Source organism: Elephas maximus, chromosome 4 (assembly GCF_024166365.1).
Source record: "Elephas maximus indicus isolate mEleMax1 chromosome 4, mEleMax1 primary haplotype, whole genome shotgun sequence".
Taxonomy (NCBI): domain Eukaryota; kingdom Metazoa; phylum Chordata; class Mammalia; order Proboscidea; family Elephantidae; genus Elephas; species Elephas maximus.
Window position 1 is genome coordinate 128,973,198 of NC_064822.1, and position 22,156 is coordinate 128,995,353.

Consider the following 22,156-nt stretch of genomic DNA (forward strand, 5'->3'; position numbering starts at 1 on the left):
CTCCACAATCATTGTCATAAATATTAATAATAGCCTTAAAATCAAGTAGTAATATATATTTCTATAAATAAATTCATATTAACAAAATGGCATAAATAAGATGTATACTTATAACAATAAATAAATAAATATAAAGTATTCATTATATGGAAGCATGAAGTTATTTAAGGGTCCCCCCCCACTCACCCAAAAGGAATGGGAAGCAACCTTGTTTGTGGGAATAGATAATTGCTTAAAATAAAATATTTTCTGTGTGGAAGACACCAGTTAAAATAAAATGTTGTCAATAAATCTCTCTATGCTTGGAAGGTCCACTTTCTAGTCAGATGTGCACAAGTGACATTTTTTTCCTTTTAAGCTAAGCAGGGGTTCATTTGGATTCCACTCGTGATGATCGAGTTTGACTTCCCATTTTCCTTTAGGTTAAAAAAAAAAGTGTGCATCTTATTGTTGTTTCTAACAGGCAACAAGTGCTAGTTACTCATTTTCCAGCTTTGCTCTGGTCAAACACAGGCATTCCTCAGGGCCATGAACAGCAAACCCAGTTCTCCAATTGCTTTGATCTCTCCAATCTCTCCAAGCTGTGAAAAAAGAACACAAAAGTGAGAATTTTCACCATGTTTTCCAAGAGGAACAAACTAGAGTGAGATGGCATGATTAGGTTGCCGGAGACACAAATCAAGCTTTATTTAGCTTTTTCAAAAAGACTATGATAAGGATGTTCTTTTAGCAAGAGTATCATAGGACTTGCCAAAGACCTTAAAACTGTGTTTATTGGAACTGAGCAGGCACCAGCAGGCATCATCACAATTGAATGAAGCTGTTTAAAACCTGGCAAGACGGTTGCCCACCCTTTTCTTATGAAAGTAAGCATATCAAAGTTATGCTGGGATTTGGGGATCCTGAATGCCACCCATACGGCTTGCCCTGTGTCATAGTCCCACAGCCGTCTATGACCAGTTATTTATAACTGGTCAAACAGCCTAAACAAAATCACATATTTACCAGCTTTAACTTTATTTGTTCTTTACCTTCTTGACAAACAAACAAAAAGGGTTTCACTTTTATGGAAAAAATACCAAATGAGTCCTTTCCAGTTGATTAATTAATAGAAAGTCAAATACAGGTCCTAACACCCAGCCCCTTTCTCCTCCTTCCAAGTAGTATGCAGATGAGGCTCTCAAATGCAAGGGGGCAGAGAAACCAAATGCAAACTCAAAGCATCCTCCACTGAAGATCATCCATTAAATCTATTCTAGATTATTTCAAGAAAAATCATAAGTCACCGTGTCCTCTATTCTTTGTTCTCCTTTCTATCCTTCCTTTCTTCCATCACCCCACTTTCCCCTGCTTCCTTTGACATAGTGCCAAAGGATACTTTTTCTGTCTCAAACTCCCGAGACCATGAAGAGTTTTGAAGCTCACCTAGCCCTGCTCTCATACACTCTGCTGCAGCCTGGCTCCCTGTTGTCTCCAGTGATGGGGAACTAATACCTCCCAGGACTGCCCCTCCCACTCCAGACCAGGTGAGCTTTCCCTGAATAACTTTCCTCTCTGGCATGTGCTTTCTGGGGCTACAGTGGGCAAATGTGGGAGTTGTTTCTCTGTAAAATGGATTAATGTTTTAAAATCTCTGTTTCCCCATACAGATGACCATCGGATTTTCCACACTTCACTTTTATTAAGACAACAAAATATGGTGACATTGGGGATATTTTTAAGCAAAAACATCCAAAACACTTCTTGGCCATGGCATACTAATATTCAGTCATCTGCATCTAAGTAGTAGTTCTACAACAATTGTTTTTCACTGTGAAAAACTGCAAAGACTTCAATTATCAAGCAAAAAAATAATTACATTCATGAAATTATACTTGGGATGAAATTTATATATATATATATAAAAAACCCCATTGCCATCAAGTCAAATCAGACTCATATTGACCCTATGGGACAGAGCAGAACTGCCACATAGGGTTTCCTAGGAGCACCTGGTGGATTTGAACTGCTGACTTTTTGGTTAGCAGCCATAATTCTTAACCACTATGTCACGAGGGTTTCAATAGCTAGATAAGTAGGTAGGTAGGTAGGTAGATATCAAAAGCAAAAAAACAGAGAAAGGAGGTTAAGTTTGATATTGAAAATTTCATCAACTACAGCCTGCATATTTCTGAGAGTTTAATTGCACCTGCTTGCAAGAGCATCACTTTCTCAGCTCCTTATCATTCCTCAGAGTCCGAGTGGTACAAATTGTTAATGCGCTTAAATGAAAGGTTGGAGGTTCATGACCACCCAGAGGCATCTGAGAGGAAAGAACTGAAAATCTGCTTCTGAAAAATCAGCCATCTAAAGTCCTATGGAGCGCAGTTCTGCTCTGACACACATATGGGGTCGCCATGAATCATGATCATCTAGAAGGTTTAATCACTCCTCTGGATTTTGTGTGAGTCATAACAGTTAGCTTGAGTTTTCTAATGTTGAGTCTTATCCTCAACTAGACCACCCAGGAGTATCATTCACTAGAGAAATGTACATTGGTCCATGATAGATGGATGCTCACTAGAGATTTGTGGAGGGAAGGAGGGAGGAAACCAGAAAAAAAGGGAGGGAAAGAGGAAGAAAAAATGATTCCAATTCAGATTTCCTTTTCAATAAAATCAATCAATCAATCTTTGCTAATATTTCCCTCTATTTAAAACTCTATGAAAAAAATCAGCATTGTTTTCATTCTCGCTAATAAACAAAAACCAATAGCTATTAGGTGTTATATTACAATAATTAAAAGTGAGTGTCAACCATTCCCGAAATTTTCCGTATGTGCAAGACCAACTCTTTAATTTTTGCTCTTTTAAGTTTATTTCTTCTAATTTTAAATCATCAAATTAATGTTTTTTAAAAATCACTCCAAAATAAATTTGTCTCAGTCACTTCTCTACTTTTGAGCAAGTTTTTCTCACATTACATGAGTTAATAGGAAACTGGAATTCTCCTGAGAATTAGTAATATGAAAACTAAGTATGTGTTGCTGCTGGGAAGAGTGTTGGTCTGGAATTCAGGACACCTGTGTTCTAGCCCTGGCTCTGTCACTGGCCATCTTGAGACCGTGAGGTCATGAGACTAGATGACCTAAGTTCCCAACAAGTTCTAGAATTCTATAATTTGAAAAATTTAGAAATTGATTTTTAGATCTGACACACATATATACATGACTAAATAATCAACCTGCTGGTAGAAGAATCAAACAGAAATCACAGAGTGGAAAAAAGAAAGACAACATTTGCCTCTCCTATTTAAGGACTTAGCATTAATAGTTATCAGTAGTACCTTTTTCACTGTGTCCTTCAGCTTTTGCACGTTTGTCTGGATGTGCTGGTCATTACCCTGAATATGCTACAAAATGAAAACAAGAGTAACTATTTTAATGTGGTCATGTTGAAGCTTAATAAACCTCAGCCTCTCTATCTGAGGTGTGTTAAAATACACCCAGTATTGAAGCTTCTAGTAATTTTGCCCACAGTGACCTAGATTTCACCAGTGACCTGGATTTCCCAGGCTCTTGAATTCCCTTGGACTCCAAAATTTAGTGACTTCTCTTACATGGGACCTCTCTTCAACCTTAGGAAATCCTACTGAGATATCATTTTGTTGAAAAAGTTGAGGGGTTTGAATAAATTCTTTAGGGAATAAAACCCAAACTGCATCCCATCAAAAAATATGTCCTCAGAACAAGAAAAGGACATAAACGTCACTCAAAACTTTTCTCAGAGTGTTATGTGTTCAGAGGAATCAAATTCACATACCTCTGACTCTGTCACTTCCCAGGACATCAAAAGCAGCAGCGGTCTCTGCATGCCCGCCCTGAACATTAAAACTTCGCACGTTCCTCTTTTTCACTTTCTTTTTGTTTCCTATCCCTCTCCCCCAACAACTTCAACTCCATGGGTCAATTTCCTCATCTAGGCTTTTTCCCTTAAAGCTCCCAACACTTTCCTCATCACATATAACCTGAGTCACTATTTTCAAAGGAAAAGTGAAGATTCCAAACACCTTTTTTTTTAGACCCTGTTCATCACCATAAACTCAAAATGTGACTCAAAGCAAAAACAAACAAACATTCTCTTATTCCAAATGACTTTTGGCAAGGGTGTTGCTGAAGCACCTCTTACTGCCAATATCATGGGAGTAGAGGGGACAGGAGAGGAGGAGGGGAAGAGTAGAGGTTAAGGTGGAGAAAAAAAAACAACAAAAAGGTGGAGAAGGGGGCTTTAAATGGAAGAAGAAGAGAAGTAAGGAAAGCAGCTAGGAATGGGGGGACTTGGGCTGAGAGGAGAACTTACACATTGGCTTAGCTTGTTGCTCAGTCTGTCCAGGAAGGACACCACCTCCTGCATATAGGGCTGGAATCTATCAGACTGTGGAAGCAGCACTTCTACCAGGGTGAAGTTCAGCACCTGCTTCATCAGATAGCAGCGCTCACTCATCTGCAGAACCAAAGATAAACAGCAGGGGTCACAAAAGACAGAAATCCAGAAGACCCAAACCATCATCACCACCCTTTAAGTAACCATGGCAGGCACCCTGCCCAGCTCCTCTTGACTATGCTTACATGGACTCCGTGAAACAGTTTCTCCCCAATGAGACGAACATCAGTGTTGTTATCTGCCAAACTGGCCTGGAAAAGAAGGAAAGACTAAGTAGCTGGACACTGAGGAGACAGAGAGAAGTCTGTAAGTAGAGATGTGCCCCAGCCCCTCCCCCCAGAGCAATCCCATGAAGACCAAAAAGGAATTCAGATGTCTGCATGAGTTTAATAGAATGCAACAAGGAGTGAAGCAAAAAAGAAATCGTTAGATGGGCTACCAAATGGCTCCTCTTTCAGTAAAACTCAATGTTATGTGCCCTAAAGGCCAAAACTAAAGGTCCTCTAGTAAAACCAGCTCTCCAAAGAGTCTATAAGCAGCAAAACCCATTGCTGTCGTGTTGTTTCAGACTCATAAAGATCCTACAGGATAGAGCAGAACTACCACATAGCATTTCCAAAGAGCACCTGGTAGATTCCAACTGCCAAATTTTAGGTTAGTAGCCAAGCTCTTAACCACTGCACTGTCAGGGCTCCAAAGACTATGTAAAAGGACGTGAAAAACTATCTCTGGTCCACCAGTGGGTATAAGTATTGGGTATTTGAAAGTCTTAGAAATGCTCTGAAGAAAATTTTACAAACTATTTAGGTTCCAAGTAAATAAAATGAGAAAGAGAGACTGAGACAAGTACCTCCTTGGCCAGCATGAAGGTGCGGTTGGTGATGTAGGACTGCTGGAAGTTGGCCTTGTCAAGTCTGCAGTGGGAACTGATGGGCACAGCTGCCCCTTCCTGTACCAAGAGGGCAATGAGCAGGAGGCAGCCGGCAGCCAGAGTCCCCATAAAGGAAGCAATCACAGACTTCTGCACGGTGGCCATTGTAGACAACTCAAACTCCAGCAATTGGCGATCAGGGCAGGAGAGCCTGGTATCAAGGGAATAAGAGGCATGAGCTTAATAAAATGTACCAAGGAGTGAAGGAGTGAGGGAAAAAAAATTAGCCAAGAAGTATCACATCAAACAAAACAATTATTCCGAGTTTGCTGAAACATTTACCTATTTCGATGATTCTTCTTGTGATATGGCCGGTAAAAGTTGCTGCTTTTATAGCCCCCAGGACACTAATTTTTTTTTTTCTGTGTGTGAAATACATGACATCAGCAATAAGCTAATTTCCACTATTGTCTTCTGAGAACTACCTAACCACCACAGGAGCCCACAAAACACCACCTCCTATTCTTCCCACCTTGCGACAAGAGTGTTTCCCTAAGACGTCACTTACAAGGGCCCAGGGGGTATTTTCACAGATAAATCCCAGAAATTTTCTAAACCCTACAGATTTTTCAAAGAAAACTATTGCTTTGTCTTAGTACATTCCAGGTTTAGTACAATAGTCTTTGAACATCTAGAGTAACTGAGTAAGCATCTTGGTCATGGACTCATTTTCTTACCAGTTTCTCAGATTTTTATCTGACTAGAGGTAATCAGAAATAAAAGACCTATGTCCTATATCCTCTGCTTTAAAGTAAAGGCATCTTGGAGGTAATTCCATTTTAAAACAGAATTATATATATATGGCAACTATTTTAGCATGCTTAACCCTAAACAAGGATTACATTTTAAAAATAAAAGTGTTGCCTATTCTAGTCACTGTTTTCTTCCCATATTGGGACTTTCTCTTAAGCAATCATAGCAATTATGGTAGACACAAGTCCATCTTAAAATTTTATTCATTGCATTATAATCAATTTCAATTTAGGTTTAGAAATAAATTCTGAACAATCTGATCACCATTTTTTTGCTTGCAAACATCATTAATAAAAGAATATGGTGGATTCAGAAGATATGAGCTTATTTTGAAATTTTCTGTGCTTATTCTAAATAACACACAAGTTTCAAAATCATATTTCCAAACAATCACATAAATGTTTTTATTATGCTAATGGATTTCAGAAGAGAGAATCTGGCAATACAAGGAACAAAAGTTAACTTTAAATTATGGAGAATACATTGAATCCTAAATGATACCTAAAAACTAGATAGGAGGGGAAGCAAATTTTAGATAAGTCTCCCAGTTCTAAAGTGACAGAAGAGAAATTGGAAAAAGTTAAAACCTTTAGTGAAGCTGACCCTCAGCACAGACGCCCAGACAAGGTAGGCCAACTTGATTGTTCCCCTACCCAAGGTCATCTTCTCCTCACTTACAAAACTTACTCATTTTCTTTCCACAACAATCTATACATCATTAGAGTACGTTTCAGTAATTAAGCAATCTACTTTCAAAATACAATTCATCTATTGCTGGGGAAAGGAATGTGAATTAGGGAAATTTAGTTTAATCAGATTTTTCTTTTCAAAACTAGTTAAGATTGGGAGTGTTAAGGAACTGGGAGAAAGGAAATGAATAGTTGTAGAATTTTGAGCTCTTTGTGAGATGGTACACAATGATTGAGTTTTCGTTTAATTTTCAGATTAATTCCAGGAGAATTAATATCTTGATAATGTGAACTCATTCCTTCCAAGACCATTGACCATCTCTCTACCACTTAAGATTACCTTTTATACCCTTTGGCAGTGTTTCAATATTTTCTCCACTGAGGTCTTATGTATTATATTTAATTCCTATTTACTTTATGGGAGAAATAAGGTGGTAAGTTGTTAATCATCACTTTCACCTAGGTGTGCATGAGTACCAGATTGGCATGGACAGACTGTTGGGACACTCATCTTCTGAAAACATGGGAAGCAAGGACTTCTTGCCAGGCTCAGAGGAGAGGAGGAAGTAGAAGTACCTGGCAAAGAACAAAACCCAGAGACTAAGGTTTCCAAAGATAAACTTTATATACTTCACAGTTCTGCCCAAAGCTGACCCTGAAGAGACCCAGGACCACTTCCTACAATGCCCGCTCCACCCTACCCGTCCCTGCTATGCCCTGCCCACAAAGACACTTGTCAACCCCAGCCACCTTTTTCTTCTTCCTGAGGGCTAAAGCTTATGAATCGATACTGCATCTCATCTTAAAGGGAGGGCTATACCCATGGGAATGTGCCATAATATAAACAAGTGTATTTTCTGCTCTAGTAGTGTCAAGTAGTGAAATCAATTTTAAAGACAGAAAACAATGTATATTTCTGCAAATTTATCACCAGTCTTGTGCTTACAGCAAAATTTGACGTTTGCTTCCTAATGTCTGCCATCTACTGTCATTGATTTAAGGGGCTATTCCATTCTTGTCCTGTATTATTTTGACTAGTACATAAGTATAAAGAATCCTAAGTCACATCTGCTTGTACCACCAGAGATCCAAAGATGTAGTTAATTAACTGATACCAATGAATAGTTTATCCCAATTCTCAAATCAATATTAAGATTATTAATTTTTCTCAAGTGCATTTTGCTGAGGTTACATATTATTTAAAATTATTTAAAAACTGAATTTTAAAAATTCATATTCAAAACTCCAGGTATCTTGGAGAAGTTTTACCAGACCTGCTCAACCTCTTGATAGCAAAATTGTGTACCAGATAAACCAGATATTTTTTATATTCTCACAATTCTGTTGAACCTTTTAAAATACGAATGATGAAACAGTTCCATTTCTGAGCTGATCTGGTTTTAAAACATCTCAGAGTTACATCTGCGAAAATGCTCCTTTTCTCCTTTGTCACTGTGCTAATTCAAAGCCTGTGTGTGGCTTTAAGTTAGGGGAAGCATTACTAATTTGGGTTAGTTGGTCAAGATGTCGGTTTGAATCCATGGCAAGTTTGAAATGCGTTATGTTTTAAAAGACATGCGATTAGGTTATGACTTCCAAATTATTGCAACGAAATGAACTAAGCTAATAATATTTCATTCTGTTTAAAAAAATAATTACTTTGTTGCTGTTGGGATGTTTTACCAAGAAGGGGTTCTTGAAGGCAGAACCAACATGGTGCTATAGACAGAAGCACCATGCCATCCCTCTGCAGCAAAGACCAAAAAAACTAAAACAGATACAAATGTCAACTCTGGAACCCTAAGTACCAAATGAAGGAATAAGCTCGGTCAAGCACAGAACGAAAAAGGAAACTGAGAACAGAGAAGGAGGAGAGCTACGGAGTGGAGTCCCATACCAGCTAACATGGCCAGGTTCACCATCTTGGGCTACAGCTGCAAAAGAACTCAATCAGGGAGTATGGGAAGTCAACTTCACAGAGCTCCCAACTTGCGACAGAGTACTCGGTAACCAGGAATACAGGCTTTCCTGCCCCACCACCCTTCTTCCCTGTACGAGGCCTCCACCTCTTGCCCATGGGCCATGGTTCCTCAGCCAGAGAGAGAGATCAGCTCACTACTGCCCAGATTCGCCATCTTGGACCTGAGCCACCAAGGACTGTGGACAGGGTGTACTGGAAGGCTACTCCACAGAGCTCGTAGCAGGAGACAGAGAACCTGGTAACCAGGGATATACCTTTTCCCACTCCCTACCCTTCTTCCTTTTATGCTGCCCAGCTGCTTGCCAACAGTCCACAGTTGCTTGTTGAGACATAGTAGCTCACTGCTGCCAGGGTCTACCCTGCTCCCAGCAGCACCATTTTTTCATTTTTTTTTTTTTTTGGTTTGTATTTTTGATATTTTTTGCTTGTTTGTTTTTGTTTTTTTGGCTTTGTTTTTGTTGCTTCTCACTCCCTTCCTTCCTTTTTTTTCCCCTGCCCAGGTAGTCCCACATGCAATCCTCTCAGATTCTTTACAGGCTCTGATTTTTGGTTGTTTGCTTTGTTCTTTTTTTTTAAAAAAAAAAAAAAAGCTTTTTTTTGATGTTTTTCTCTCAGCCTGCCTTCTTTTTCTTTCTCCTGCCCAGCTACCCCCATGTGCCATCCACTCCCCTTCTTAACGGGTTGTGAGTTTTTGTTTTGTTTGCTTTGTTCCTTTTTATAATTATTTATTTATTTATTTTGTGTGTGTGTTCGTTCATGTGTGTGGGTTTTTTTGTTTGTTTATTTGTCTGGGTTTTTTGGCTTTTTGTGGTTGTTCTTGCTTTTATCTCTCTCCCTTCCTTCTTTTTTTTTCTCCCACCCAGCTATCCCTGTGTGCCATCCCCTCCCCTTTCTGATGGGCTGTGATTTCCTTGGTTTATTTCCCTGTTCTTTTTTTGGTCTTGTTGTTGTTTGTTTGTTGGCCTTTTTGTTGCTTTTCTCTCTATTCCTTCCTTCCTTTTCTTTCTCCCACCCAGCTAGAGCCCTGTGCTATCTGCTCCCCTTCCTGACTGGCTGTAATTCTTTTTGTTTGCTTTTTTTTTTTTTTTTGGTAGTCTCTTTTTCTTTTTCTTCTTTTTTTTCTCTTTCTTCTCTCTCCCTCCTTTCCATCCCTTCCTTTTTCCCACCCATCCAGCACTGTGCATCAACTCCACCCCTTCTAGACAGACCACTCTGCACAGCTCAGTAGAAGAGTCACTGCACATGATCTCTTCAGGTCTGCAATGCTGTCACTAACTGGCTCCCTCAGTGCCATTTTATTTCTTGTTTGTTTATTGTTTCTTCTCTCTCTTTCTCTTCCTTCCTTTCCTTTCTCCCATCAACCCAGCTCGATGTGCCACCCCCAACTTTTTGGTGGGCTCTGCTCTGCCAATCAGCTGGAGAGCCTCTGGCACATGGCCTCCCCAGGTTTGTGCCACCACCACCAGCCAACTTCCACAGCACCATATTTTTTATTTTTCTTTATCTTTCCCCTTCTCCTTTTCCTTTGCTTTCCTACATAAGCCCTGCACTGCCCCTGCCCCATCCTGAAGAATCCTGCTTTGCCATCCAGCAAGAAGGGCACAAACAAACAAAAGATTCAGTACAGGCGAGTAAGAAAAAGAAAGAAAAGTCAGCACCACAGGAAAAAAGCACTACAAAATGACACCAATAAACTCACATCTATCAATAATCCCACTGAAAATAAATGGCTTAAATGCACCCATAAAGAGACACAGCATGACAGAATGGTTAAAAAAAAAAAAAAAAAAAAAGGACCCATCAATATACAGTTTACAAGAGACATGTATTAGAAATGAAGATATAAATTTACTAAAAATCATAGGATGGAAAAATATATCAGGCAAAGAGCACCACAAAAGAGCAGGAGTGGCGATACTAATCTCAGATAAAATCAACTTTAAAACAAAATCCACCATTAAAGACAAAGAAGGCCATTATATAATGATTAAAGGGACAATCCACCATGAAGACATAACCATAATAAATATCTACACACAAAATGATTGGAATCCAGAATACAAAAAACAAACTCTAACAGCACCCAAAAAAAGAAATTGATAGTTCTACATTAATAGTAGAAGGCTTCAACACACCACTCTTGGAAAAGGACAGGACATCTAGAAAGAAACTCAACAAAGATACAGAAGATCTAAAGGCCACAATCAGCCAACGTGAACTCATAGACATATATAGAACTCGCCACCCAACAGCTGCCAAGTACATATTCTTTTCCAACACACATGGAATGTTCTCCAGAATAGACCACATCTCAGGACACAAAGCAACCCTCAAGAAAACCAAAAAGAGTTTAATACAAAGTATCTTCTGTAGTCACAATGCCATAAAGTAGAAGCTAACAACAGCAAGAACAAGGAAAAAAAATCAAATATATGGGAACTGAATAACACCCTGGAAAACCACTGGGTAACAGAAGAAATCAAAAGTCAAATAAAAGAATTCCTAAAATGAAAACACATCATACCAAAACCTTCAGGACACAGCAAAGGGAGTGCTCATAGGTCATTTTATAGCAATACATGCACACATCAAAAAAGAAGAAAATGACAAAATCAAAATTTCAGGTACACAGCTCAAACAAATAGAAAGCCAACAGCAAAAGAAGCCCACAGCCACTAGAAGAAAGGAAATAGTAAAGATCAGAGCAGAAATAAATGAAATAGAAAAACAATAGAAAGAATCAACAAAACCAAAAGTTGGTTCTTTGAAAAGATCAAGAAAACATTGACCAAATTGACAAAAGAAAAACAGGAGGGGACTCAAATAACCCAAATAAGAAATAAAATGGTGGGCATTACAACAGACCCTACTGAAATAAAAAGGATCATAACAGTACTATGAAAAACTATACTCCAACAAATTTCAAAACCTAGAGGAAGTGGAAAAATTTCTAGAAACGCACTACCTATCCAAAATAACGCAAACTAAATTTGAAAGCCTGAACACACCTATAATAAGGGACTGAAAAGGTAATTAAAAAACTTCAAACAACAAAAAAAAAACCCTGGCCCAGATGGCATCACTGAAGAATGCTACCAAACCTTCAGAGAAGACCTCACATCAGTACTATTCAGACTATTTCAGAACATAGAAATGGAAGGGGTACTTCCAAATTAATTCTATGAAGCCAACATAACCCTGATGACAAACTCAGGCAAAGATACCACAAAAAGAGAAAATTACAGACCAATATCCCTCATGAATAGAGAGGCAAAAATTCTTGCATCTCTATTCATGAGAGATGCTGTTGTTGTTAGGTGCTCTCGAGCCGGTTTCTACTCCTAACAATCCTGTAAAACAGAGTAGAACTGACCCATAGGGTTTCCAAGGAGTGGCTAGTGGATTCGAACTACCAACCTTTTGGTTAACACCCAACCTCTTAACCACTACGCAACCAGGGCTCCAACAAAATTCTAGCCAATAGATTTCAGCATCACATCAAAAAAAAAAAAAAAAAACACACCTAGACCAACTAAGACTCATAATGGGTATGCAAGAATGATTCAAGATTAGAAAATCAATCAATGTACTCTGCCACATAAATGAAAGAATCACATGATCATCTCAATTGACCCAGAAAATCATTCAGCAAAGTCCAACATCCATTCCTGATAAAATCTTTTGATAAAATAGGTGTAGAAGGAAAATTCCTCAACATAATAAAGGGCATCCACACAAAACCAACAGGCAACATCATTCTCAATGGAGAGAGGCTGAAAATGTTCCCTCTGAGAACAAGAACAAGACAAGGATGCCCTTTATCACCACTCCTATTTAACAATGTGCCGGAAGTCTTAGAGCAATAAGGCAAGAATAAGGAATAAAGGCACCAAACTGGTAAGGAAGAAGTAAAACTGTCCCTGTTTGTGGAAGATATGATACTATACATAGAAAATCCAGAAGACTCCATGGAAAACTACTGGAACTAATAGGAAGATTCAGCAGAGTAGCGGGATACAAGAACAGACAAATATCCGTTGGATTCCTATACACGAATAAAGAGAACTGTGGAAAGGAAATCAGGAAAACAATACCATTTATAAAAGTCCCTAAAAAAGTAAATAAAATACTTAGGAATAAATCTAACCAGGGATGTAAAAGACTATACAAAGAAAACTACAAAACACTACTACAAGAAACCAAAAGAGACCTACATAAATGGAAAAACATACCATATTCATGGATAGGTGGACTAAACTTTGTGAAATTGTCAATTCTAGCCAAAGCAATCTACATATACAAGGCAATCCTGATCCAAATCCCAACAGCTAACTTTAAACACATGGAAAAACCTTTCATTAACTTTGTGTGGAAAGGGAAGATGTCCAGGATAAATAAAGCACTATTGAATAAATTAGGAGGACTCACACTACCTGACCTCAGAACCTACTGTACAGCTGCAGTAGTCAAAACAGCTGTGTACTGGAATAATGACAGGCATTGACCAATAGAACAGGATTGTGAACACAGATGTAAATGCATCCACCTACGGTCACCTGATCTTTGACAAAGACACAAAGTCCATTAAATGGGGGTAAGACACTCTTTGAAACAAATGGTACAGGCAAAATAGGATGTCCATCTCCAAAAAAGTGAAACGGGACCTATACCTCACACTATACACAAAAACTGATTCAAAATGAATCAAAAACCTAAATACAAAACCAAAAATTGTAAATATCATAGAAGAAAATTAGGATCAATGCTAGATGCCCTAATACAAGGCATTAACAGGATATAAACCATAACTAAAAATACACAAACACCACAACATACGCTAGATAACTGGGATCTTCTAAAAATTAAACATTTATGCTCATCAAACGAATTCACCAAAAGAGGAAAAAGAGAACCTACAGACTAGGTGAAAAAAAATCAGCTATGAAAAATTTGGCAAAAGTCTATTCTCTAAAATCTACAGGAAAATCCAACACCTCTACAACAAAAAGTCAAATAATCCAATTAAAAAATGAGCAAAGGAAGTGAACAGACGCTTCACCAAAGAAGACATTGAAGTGGCTGACAGATACAGATGTGCGATCAACAGCCATTAAAACCAACCAAACCAAACCAGTTGCTGTCGAGTCGATTCCCACTCATAGTGACCCTATAGGACAGAGTACAACTGCCCCATAGAGTTTCCAAGGAGCGCCTGGTAGATTTGAAATGCCAACCTTTTGGTTAGCAGCGGTAGCACTTACCCACTACGCCACCAGCTTTCCCCAACAGCCATTAGAAAAATGCAAATCAAAACCACAATGAGTGTGATGGTAAAGATTGTGTGTCAACTTGGCTGGGCCGTGAATCTTAGTGTTTGGATGTAATCACCCCAATTATGGGATCTGCTGTGAGTGGCCAATCAGTTGAGAGAGAGCTTCCTTGCTATGTAGCCTAACCCAGTAACCCGGTGCCCTTGAGTCGATTCCTACTCATAGCGTCTCTATGCCTATGTTCCTATATAAATGGATGTTGGATTTTCAGTTCTTTCCTCTCAGATGCCTCTGGGTGGTCATGAACCTCCAACCTTTCATTTAAGCGCATTAACAATTTGTACCACTCGGACTCTGAGGAATGATAAGGAGCTGAGAAAGTGATGCTCTTGCAAGCAGGTGCAATTAAACTCTCAGAAATATGCAGGCTGTAGTTGATGAAATTTTCAATATCAAACTTAACCTCCTTTCTCTGTTTTTTTGCTTTTGATATCTACCTACCTACCTACCTACTTATCTAGCTATTGAAACCCTCGTGACATAGTGGTTAAGAATTATGGCTGCTAACCAAAAAGTCAGCAGTTCAAATCCACCAGGTGCTCCTAGGAAACCCTATGTGGCAGTTCTGCTCTGTCCCATAGGGTCAATATGAGTCTGATTTGACTTGATGGCAATGGGGTTTTTTTTATATATATATATAAATTTCATCCCAAGTATAATTTCATGAATGTAATTATTTTTTTGCTTGATAATTGAAGTCTTTGCAGTTTTTCACAGTGAAAAACAATTGTTGTAGAACTACTACTTAGATGCAGATGACTGAATATTAGTATGCCATGGCCAAGAAGTGTTTTGGATGTTTTTGCTTAAAAATATCCCCAATGTCACCATATTTTGTTGTCTTAATAAAAGTGAAGTGTGGAAAATCCGATGGTCATCTGTATGGGGAAACAGAGATTTTAAAACATTAATCCATTTTACAGAGAAACAACTCCCACATTTGCCCACTGTAGCCCCAGAAAGCACATGCCAGAGAGGAAAGTTATTCAGGGAAAGCTCACCTGGTCTGGAGTGGGAGGGGCAGTCCTGGGAGGTATTAGTTCCCCATCACTGGAGACAACAGGGAGCCAGGCTGCAGCAGAGTGTATGAGAGCAGGGCTAGGTGAGCTTCAAAACTCTTCATGGTCTCGGGAGTTTGAGACAGAAAAAGTATCCTTTGGCACTATGTCAAAGGAAGCAGGGGAAAGTGGGGTGATGGAAGAAAGGAAGGATAGAAAGGAGAACAAAGAATAGAGGACACGGTGACTTATGATTTTTCTTGAAATAATCTAGAATAGATTTAATGGATGATCTTCAGTGGAGGATGCTTTGAGTTTGCATTTGGTTTCTCTGCCCCCTTGCATTTGAGAGCCTCATCTGCATACTACTTGGAAGGAGGAGAAAGGGGCTGGGTGTTAGGACCTGTATTTGACTTTCTATTAATTAATCAACTGGAAAGGACTCATTTGGTATTTTTTCCATAAAAGTGAAACCCTTTTTGTTTGTTTGTCAAGAAGGTAAAGAACAAATAAAGTTAAAGCTGGTAAATATGTGATTTTGTTTAGGCTGTTTGACCAGTTATAAATAACTGGTCATAGACGGCTGTGGGACTATGACACAGGGCAAGCCGTATGGGTGGCATTCAGGATCCCCAAATCCCAGCATAACTTTGATATGCTTACTTTCATAAGAAAAGGGTGGGCAACCGTCTTGCCAGGTTTTAAACAGCTTCATTCAATTGTGATGATGCCTGCTGGTGCCTGCTCAGTTCCAATAAACACAGTTTTAAGGTCTTTGGCAAGTCCTATGATACTCTTGCTAAAAGAACATCCTTATCATAGTCTTTTTGAAAAAGCTAAATAAAGCTTGATTTGTGTCTCCGGCAACCTAATCATGCCATCTCACTCTAGTTTGTTCCTCTTGGAAAACATGGTGAAAATTCTCACTTTTGTGTTCTTTTTTCACAGCTTGGAGAGATTGGAGAGATCAAAGCAATTGGAGAACTGGGTTTGCTGTTCATGGCCCTGAGGAATGCCTGTGTTTGACCAGAGCAAAGCTGGAAAATGAGTAACTAGCACTTGTTGCCTGTTAGAAACAACAATAAGATGCACACTTTTTTTTTTAACCTAAAGGAAAATGGGAAGTCAAACTCGATCATCACGAGTGGAATCCAAATGAACCCCTGCTTAGCTTAAAAGGAAAAAAATGTCACTTGTGCACATCTGACTAGAAAGTGGACCTTCCAAGCATAGAGAGATTTATTGACAACATTTTGCCCTCTCTGGATCCTACAGCTGCCTTTTCTTCATCTGACCCTAGTTCTTGGGACTTGAGCTAGAAGCTTACGTGCCTATCTTGGGATTCATTGATCTTCACAGCCTGTGAGCAAGAGTTCTGCTCTCCAACCTACCAATCTTTGGTTCACCAGCCCTTGAGGCTACTTGAACCAGGAGAAGCCTTTTAGTCTTGCCAGCATCTTGGGATTCATAGACTTGCCAATCTTGGGTTTGCCAGCCCATCTGGCTACATGAATCAGGAAAAGCCTCTACCCTGATTCACGGACTTGGGATGTTCCAGACTCTACAATTGCATGAGCTGTTTCCTTGATATAAATCTATATATATATATATATATATATATATATATATATATATATACACTTTACTGGTTTTGCTTCTCTAGAGAACCCATCCTAAGACATCGAGATACCAACTCACCCCAACCTTATTGGCATGAATCAAAAAAAAAAAAAAAAAAACCAGAAAATAACAAATGCTGGAGAGGCTGCAGGGAGATTGGAACTCTTGGGCACTTCTGGAAGGAAGGCATGATGATACAACCATTTTGGAAAACAGTATGGCTCTTTCTTAAAATGCTAGAAATAAAAATACCATAAGACACGGCAATCCCATTCCTGAGAACAATCCAAGAGAAATAAGAGCCTTCACACGAATATACATATGCACACCTATGACCACTGCAGCATTGTTCACAGTAGCAAAAAGATGGAAACAACCTAGGTGCCCATCAACAGATGAATGCATAAACAAACTATGGTACATACACACAATGGAATGCTACACAATGATAAAGAACACTGATTGATCTGTGACGCAACTCACAACATGGATGAATCTGGCGGGCATTATGTTGAGTGAAATAAGTCAAGCACAAAAGGACAAATATTGTATGAAGCCACTATCATAAAAACCCATGAAAAGGTTTACACACAAAAAGAAACAAACTTTGATCGTTTTGAAGGAGGGGAGGGATGGGAGGGAAAAACAAAGACTAAATAGATAATAGATAAGTGGTAAATTTGGTGAAGAGTAAGACAGTACACAATACTGGGGAAGCCAGCACAATTTGTCCAAGGGAAGGTCATAGAAGCTCCATAAACACATCCAAACTCCTTGAGGGACCAGATTACTAGGATGAGGGCTGTGAGGATCATGGTTTCAGGGAACATCTAGCTCAATTGGCATACCATAGTTTATAAAGATAACGTTCTACATTCTACTTTGGCGAGTAGTGCCGGGGATCTTAAAAGCTTGTGAGCAGACACCAAAGATACTCCACTGGTCTCACCCTGTCTGGAGCAACAGATAATTAAGAAAACCAAAGACCCATGGAGAGAGATGCCAGTGAGGAGTGAGCATCTAGGATCAGATGGACACTTGAGACTAGGTTGGCATCTCCTGCCTGGAGGGGAGATGAAAAGGTAGAGGGGGTTAGAAGCTGGTGGAATAGACACGAAAAGAGAGAGTGGAGGGAGGGAGCAGGATGTCTCATCAGGGGGAGAGCAGTTGGGAGTATATAGCAAGGTGTATGTAAGTTTTTGTGTGAGAGGCTGATTGATTTGTAAACTTTCACTTAAAGCACAATAATAATAATTAAAAAAAAAAAAAAAAGAAGAAAAGAAAAAACCAAAGAGGCAAGAGGAAAGATTAGTCCAAGGGACTAATGGACCACAAATACTACAGCCTCCACCAGACTGAGTCCAGCACAACTAGAGGGTGCTTGGCTACCACCAGTGACTGCTCTGACAGGGATCACAATAGAGGGTCTCAGAGACAGCTGGAGGAAAATGTAGAACAAAATTCTAACTTACACACACAAATACCAGACTTACTGATCTGACATAGACTAGAGAAATCTGGGGAGTATGACCCCCAGACACATTTTTAGCTCAGTAATGATGTTATTCCTGAGGCTTGCCATTCAGCCAAAGATTAGACAGGCCAGTTAAAAAAAAAAAAAAAAAATGAGACTAAATGGGCACGCCAGCCCAGGGGGTGGACAAGAGAACAGGAGGGAAGAGAAGAGCTGGTAATGGAGAGCCCAGGGTCAAGAGGGTGAAAATGTTGACATGTCATGAGGTTGGTAACCAATGTCACAAAATAACATGCATATTAATTGATTAATGAGAAACTAGTTTGCTCTGTACACCTTCATCTACAGTACAATAAAAAATTTTTTTTTTAAAGAAGGCGTTCTTGAACCCACTTTTAATAATAATAATAATAAAGATACAGTAATAGCATAACAATTGAGTAACAGTGGCCTTAGGATTAATCCAAAGTGGGCTTGCTTTTGAGAAAAATCACAGAATATACCTAAATATTGATAAGGGAATTGGAATTTAAAATTTGCTAATATTAACTAGGAAACCCTGGTGGTGTAGTGGGGCAGTTCTACTCTGTCCTATAGGGTCCCTATGAGTCAGAATCAACTTGATGGCAACGGGTTTGGTTTTTGGGGGGAATATTAATTAATATGCCTTTAGAGAAAGTAGGTCTTGCAAAATTCTATTATGTGATCTCCAGCTTCATTTCTATCACCAAGGTCGTATTTTCCAGCTACTTATCCTTTTTCTTTGTTCCCAACTTTTGCATTCCAATTGCCAGCAATTATCAATGCATCTTGATTGCATGTTTGATCAATTTCAGACTGCAGAAGTTGGTAAAAAAAAAAAAAAAAAAAAACTTCAATTACTTCATCTTTCGCATTAGTGGTTGGTGAATAAATTTGAATAAAATTCACATTAACTACTCTTCCTTGTATGTGTGTGGTGGTCTATACATGTGGACCTCACTGGATGGAATACACAGGAATTAAATCAACTACACCTGTGGGAATAAACAATGGAGAAGCTCAATATCATCCGTCAGAACAAGGCTGAGGCTGACTGTGGAACAGACCATCAATTGCTCACATGCAAGTTCAAGTTGCAGTTGAAGACAATTAAAACAAGTCCACAAGAGCCAAAGTATGACTGTGAGTATATTGCACTTAGTTTAGAGACAATTCTTATTTACCTAGTGCTACTATAACAGAAATACCACGAATTGATGGATTTAACAAACAGAAATTTAGACTTTCACACTCTAGGAAGCTAGAAGTCTGAATTCAGGGTGCAGCTCCCAGGGAATACTGTCATTCTCTGTCATTTCTGGGGGAAAGTCCTTATCATCAATCTTCCCCCGGTCTAGGAGCTTCTTAGTGCAGATACTCCAGGTCCAAAAGATGTGCTCTGCTCCTGCCACTTTTTTCTGCTAGCATGAGGTCTACCACCTGTCTGCTTTATTCTCATTTTTATATCTCAGAAGAGATTGACTCAAGATACAACCTAATCCTGTAGATTGAGTCCTGCTTCATTAACATAACTGCCTCTAATCCTACCTCATTAACATCGTAGAGGTCGGGATGTACAACACATAGGATAATCATATCAGATCACAAATGGTGAATGACTGACCACCCAATACTGGGAATCATGGCCTAGCCAAGTTGATACACATTTCTGGGGACACAATTGAATCCATAACACAATCTCAAGAATAGATTTGACCCACCAAACACTACTGATCAAAGAACAGAAAAGTTGTGGGATGACATCCAGGAAATCATAGGTGAAGAAAGAAAAAGGTCATTGAAAACATGGGCAAGAAAGAAAAACACCAAAATGGAAATCAGAAGAGACTATGAAACTTGCTCTTGAAAGTACAGTAGCTAAAGCAAATGGAAATAATGAAGTAAGAGAGCTTAACAGAAAATTTCAAAGACCACCTCAAAAAGACAAAGTATTAAAATGAAATGTGCAAAGGCTGGAGTTAGAAAACCCAAAGGGAAGGAAATGTTCATCATTTCTCAACCTGAAAGAACTAAAGAAAAAACTCAAGCCTCACATTGCACTAGTGAAAGATTCTATGAGTAAAATACTGAACGACACAGGAAGCATCAAAAGAAGTTGGAAGGAATACACAGAGTCACTCTACCAAAAAGAATTGGTCAACATTCAACTATTGCAGGGGGTAGCATACGGTCAAGAACCAACGGTACTGAAGGGAGAAATCCAAGTTGCACTGAAGGAAGGGCAAAAAACAAAGCCCTAGAAATTGACAGAATACCAATTGAGATGTTTAAACAAACAGATGCAGCGCTGAAAGCACTTGCTTGTACATGGCAAGAAATTTTGAAAAGAGCTGCCTGGCCAATCTACTGGAAGGGATCTATAATTGTGTCCATTCCAAAGAAAAGCAATCCACAAAATGTGGAAATTTTCAAACAACATCATTAATACCACATACAAGTAAGATTTTGCTGAAGATAATTCAAAAACAATTGCAGAAATATATTGACAGAGAACTGCCAGAAACTCAAACCACATTCAGGAGAGCACATGGAACAAGGGATATCATTGCTGATGTCAGATGGATTTTGGCTGAAAGCAGAGAACACGAGGAAGATATTTACCAGCGTTTTAATGACTATGCAAATGTATTGGGCTGTGTAGGTTATAACAAATTATGGAAAACATTTCGAAGAATGGAAATCTCAGAACACTTAATTGTGCTCATGAGGAACTTATACATAGACCAAGAGACAGTTTTTCAATCAGAAGAAGGGATATTGGGTGGTTTAAAATCAGAAATGTGTGGGTCAGGGTTGTATCTTTTCTTTTCAAGATGAATGCTGAACATATAGTCCAAGAAACTGGCTATTATGAAGAAGGCAGCATCAGAATTGGAAGAAGACTCATTACCAACTTGTGATATGCAGATGGTACAACCTTGCTTGCTGAAAGTAAAGAGAACTTGACACACTTACTGAGGAAAAATCAGAGGCTACAGCCTTCAGTATGGATTACACCTCAACAAAAAGAAAAGAAAAATTCTCACAACTGGACCGATAAGCAACATCATGATAAAGGCAGAAAAGTTTGAAATTGGCAAGGATTTCATTTTACTTTGATCCACATTCTACACCTATGGTTGCAACAGTCAAGAAATCAGGTGACATATTGCATGGGGCAAATATGCTGCAAGATCTCTTTCAAGTGTTAAAAAGTAATCACTTTGAGCATTCAGCATTTGGGGCTCATATCCAGAGGTATTAACTCCACTTTATCTACCAGTGAAACTGTATCTCAGGCGATGAGTGTTCATCAATGTGATTATCTCACCACCAGACTTGACCTATTCCTTGACAAACAGAAACTTAACAGTCTTTGAAACCCTACAGTGAGTGGTGATTGGCAACTGGACGAACAATTGGGGAGTAGCTTCTAAAATAAACCCATGGTTTCTGATTGTTTGGAGAAGGAAACACTTTAGACAGCTGACCACTTATATTCACTGTCTATAAACGGATCTACACAATTTCTTGAAGCCGTTTCCCCCAAGGAACCACTCTTCAGTTCCACTCTTCATCTGCCCACTTCTCCTTGGTAGAACTAGTCCAACTTTTATCTTTACCTCTGCTCTCTCTACTCTGTACCACTGCACAAATACTAAAGATATACAACTTTATCCCTCTCAACATGTTTCATAATATCGTGCCAATCTTCCACCCACAAGACTTCTCTATCAGTGCTAAGCTCCACTATTACAGAAGACACCTAAAATACATTCAAAAACCAAATCCATGGCCATCGAGTTGATTCCGCCTCATAGGACCCTACTGGACAGAGTAGAACTGCCCCCTAGGGTTCCATGGAGGAGCAGGTGGATTCCAACTACTGACTATTTTGGTTAGCAGCCATAGGTCTTAACCACAGCTCCGCATTCTCT

General features: G+C 39.1%; 1 protein-coding gene across 1 annotated transcript; it reads right to left on the reverse strand.

Moving 5' to 3' along the window:
- Window positions 1-503: 503 nt before the first annotated feature.
- Window positions 504-5,457, reverse strand: LOC126075760 (interleukin-22-like). The gene is made up of 5 exons (XM_049883817.1): window positions 5,272-5,457; window positions 4,607-4,672; window positions 4,338-4,481; window positions 3,325-3,390; window positions 504-581 (listed from the first exon to the last, which is right to left on the reverse strand). The coding sequence occupies exons 1-5, from the start codon at window positions 5,455-5,457 to the stop codon at window positions 504-506; spliced, it is 540 nt and encodes a 179-aa protein (XP_049739774.1).
- Window positions 5,458-22,156: the final 16,699 nt, after the last annotated feature.

Coding starts and splice junctions, on each gene's coding strand:
- LOC126075760 (XM_049883817.1), bottom strand. CDS start 5,457: ATGGCCACCGTGCAGAAGTCTGTGATTGCTTCCTTTATGGGGACTCTG. Junction 4,482..4,606: donor AACTGTTTCACGGAGTCCAT/GTAAGCATAGTC, acceptor TTGGTTCTGCAG/ATGAGTGAGCGCTGCTATCT. Junction 3,391..4,337: donor GCAACAAGCTAAGCCAATGT/GTAAGTTCTCCT, acceptor TTCATTTTGTAG/CATATTCAGGGTAATGACCA.